Below are 2520 nucleotides of genomic sequence, written 5' to 3'. Positions count from 1 at the left end.
CTGTAGACCAGGCTGGCCTCGAACTCAGAGATCCGCCTGCCTCTGCCTACCAAGTGCTGGGATCAGGCGTGCGCCACCACGCTTTCCATCTTCTTGCCTTCACCTCTCAAGTAACTGTGGTTACAGGCTTGGATCAAAAGAACAAGTTGCTTTGGATTTTGTAGGTGAGTTGCATTGCTGAGGATTGAATCTAGAGCCACATGTTAGGCAAGTGCTTTACTATAGTTTCATCTGCAGCCTACTGCTTTGGTTATATTCTTTCTTCCTTCCTCTCTTTTTCTTTCTTTCTTTCTTTCTTTCTTTCTTTCTTTCTTTCTTTCTTTCTTTCTTTCTTTCTTGTTTGTTTATCAAGACAGGGTTTCTCTGTATAGCTCTGGCTGTTCTGGAACTCACTCTGTAGACCAAGCTAGACTCGAATTCAGAGATCTGCCTGCCTCTGCCTCTCAAGTGCTGGGATTAAAGGCATGCACCACCACTGCGTGGCTTTTTTTTTTTTTTTTTTAATAACACACACACAACTGACTTGGTAAAGGGTAAAGATCTACTACTTAGATCCCTCTTAGTTAATTTCTTGCCCTTGATTAAGGTTTCTTGATTCTGTCTCAATCCCTAGGCCACTGCAGAGCAAATTCGACTTGCACAGATGATTTCGGACCATAATGATGCTGACTTTGAGGAGAAGGTGAAACAAGTGAGTGTCCTAGTTTTCTCTGAAAATATCAGAATGTAATCAGGATTAAATGTTATTGATGTTTATATTGAATATAATTATCCTAGGTAGGGAAATGGCTAAGAGGGAAAGTCCTTGATGGCCTGAGTTTGAATTCCATAAAGCCATGCTTTGGAGCACACATTTGTAATCCCAGTGTTCGTTCTTACTGTGAGATGGGTGGTGAGGACACGAGAATCCCTTTCTGTTTTATACAGTGGTGAAAACAAAAGAGAGACTTGTCTCAAGGTGGAAATACAGGACTGATGCCAAGGCTGTCTTATAACTTCTATGTATGAGCTATGGTACACACATTCCTGCTATATATATATATATATATATATATATCACATACCAGGGAAATAATTATATTTGTTAATTTTTTTTTAGATCATTAAATAATTAACTTCATTGCAATTATACTGCATTCCTTTGGATAGGTACTTTGTCCAAACAGTTTTGTCTTAATTCTGACTTTGTGGGGTGTGTGTGTGTGTTGTGTTGTGTTTTACTTCTGACACACCCAGAGTCTTGGCATGATAAGTTCATACCTTATTACTGAGTGATATTCTCAGCCCCTTGTACCTGGGAAGCATGGAAAATGATATGTAGAAGCTCGTGTCTCAACTTAATTCTCCATTTAATGCTTAACTATTCTGAATATTTTTTACTCCATCTCTAAGCCATAGTTAAAAGTTTCCTTTTGTTAACATTTACTTATTGGATGTGTTTATATACACAGATGTTATGGTACTTGATGTGGAGGCAACATGATAATTGGTGGGAGCTGGGTTTTTTTCTTCCCATGTAGGTTCTAGGGATTGAACTTAAGTTATCTGGCTTGGTGGTAAGTGCTTTTACTTGCTGGCCATCTCTCCAGCCTTAAAATTTTGCTTTTGGAAGTATAGTTATGTTTTACCTGTCTTCCTTTTTAAGGTCTTTGAAATGTACCTGGTGTGTCATCCCTTCATCTATTTTTCTTGTAAGAGTATAAAACTGCTTATGATTACTGCTTTTTTTCTTTCAGTTGATTGATATCACAGGCAAAAACCAGGATGAATGTGTGATTGCTTTGCATGACTGCAATGGAGATGTCAACAGAGCCATCAATGTTCTCCTGGAAGGAAATCCAGACACGGTAGAGAACTAATAACATTTTTGAGAATGGGGTCTGGGTTGGGAGACTAATAATAATTTTAAAAGTAGCTAGTGGACAGATGGTCTTAAAACAGCCTGCCTTTTCTCTAAATAGAATAAGAAACATCCATAGAGATCCTGGCAGGTTACAAATATTATGTATACACATCCTCTTCATAAGAGTCATTAGGAGAAAGCAAGTGAAGTAAGTCTCTTCTAATTGGTCTGGAGTAAGTTGTTCATTCCAGATAATTGATTTCAAGACTTGGAAGGCTTATGTTGCTTTGAACTAGAGGTGCTGTTTTACAGTCTTGATTACTAATCAAGGAAGATTTCTCTTTTCATATTTGTACTAACAAGAAATCACAAATTGCTAGATTCTAAATTGAGGACATTCCTATATAGTTATTATCTTTATATTAACATGCTGTTTCATTGCTTGAACTCAGTTTTGTTGTAGTATTAAAAAGATGAGCTATATAGCCTGTTTACTTTCTTGGATCTGATGAAGAATATCTTAGAAGATCATGTGCCTTAGAATTTAGACAGTTACTTTCATTTCTCATCCCACCAAATAAGTTTGTTTTTTCTGTGTCTCACCTTTAACAATAGAACATTGCCTTATTGCCATTGTAATTTTTTTTTTTTTTTTTTTTTTTTTTTTTTTTTTTTTT

At 36.6% G+C, this 2520-nt stretch overlaps 1 protein-coding gene across 31 annotated transcripts in view; it reads left to right on the top strand.

Moving 5' to 3' along the window:
* Ubap2l (ubiquitin associated protein 2 like) overlaps window positions 1-2520 on the top strand; it is a 57975-nt gene that overhangs the window by 8865 nt on the left and 46590 nt on the right. For all 31 annotated transcript variants that reach the window (XM_021157417.1, XM_021157416.1, XM_021157418.2 and 28 more), the window contains exons 3-4: window positions 614-691; window positions 1737-1847. In XM_021157417.1, coding sequence (XP_021013076.1) covers window positions 614-691; window positions 1737-1847 — 189 coding nt within the window. The remainder of the gene's footprint in view (window positions 1-613; window positions 692-1736; window positions 1848-2520) is intronic.

Source organism: Mus caroli, chromosome 3 (genome assembly GCF_900094665.2).
Source record: "Mus caroli chromosome 3, CAROLI_EIJ_v1.1, whole genome shotgun sequence".
Lineage (NCBI taxonomy): Eukaryota > Metazoa > Chordata > Mammalia > Rodentia > Muridae > Mus > Mus caroli.
This window is presented reverse-complemented; position numbering and strand designations above follow the sequence as displayed.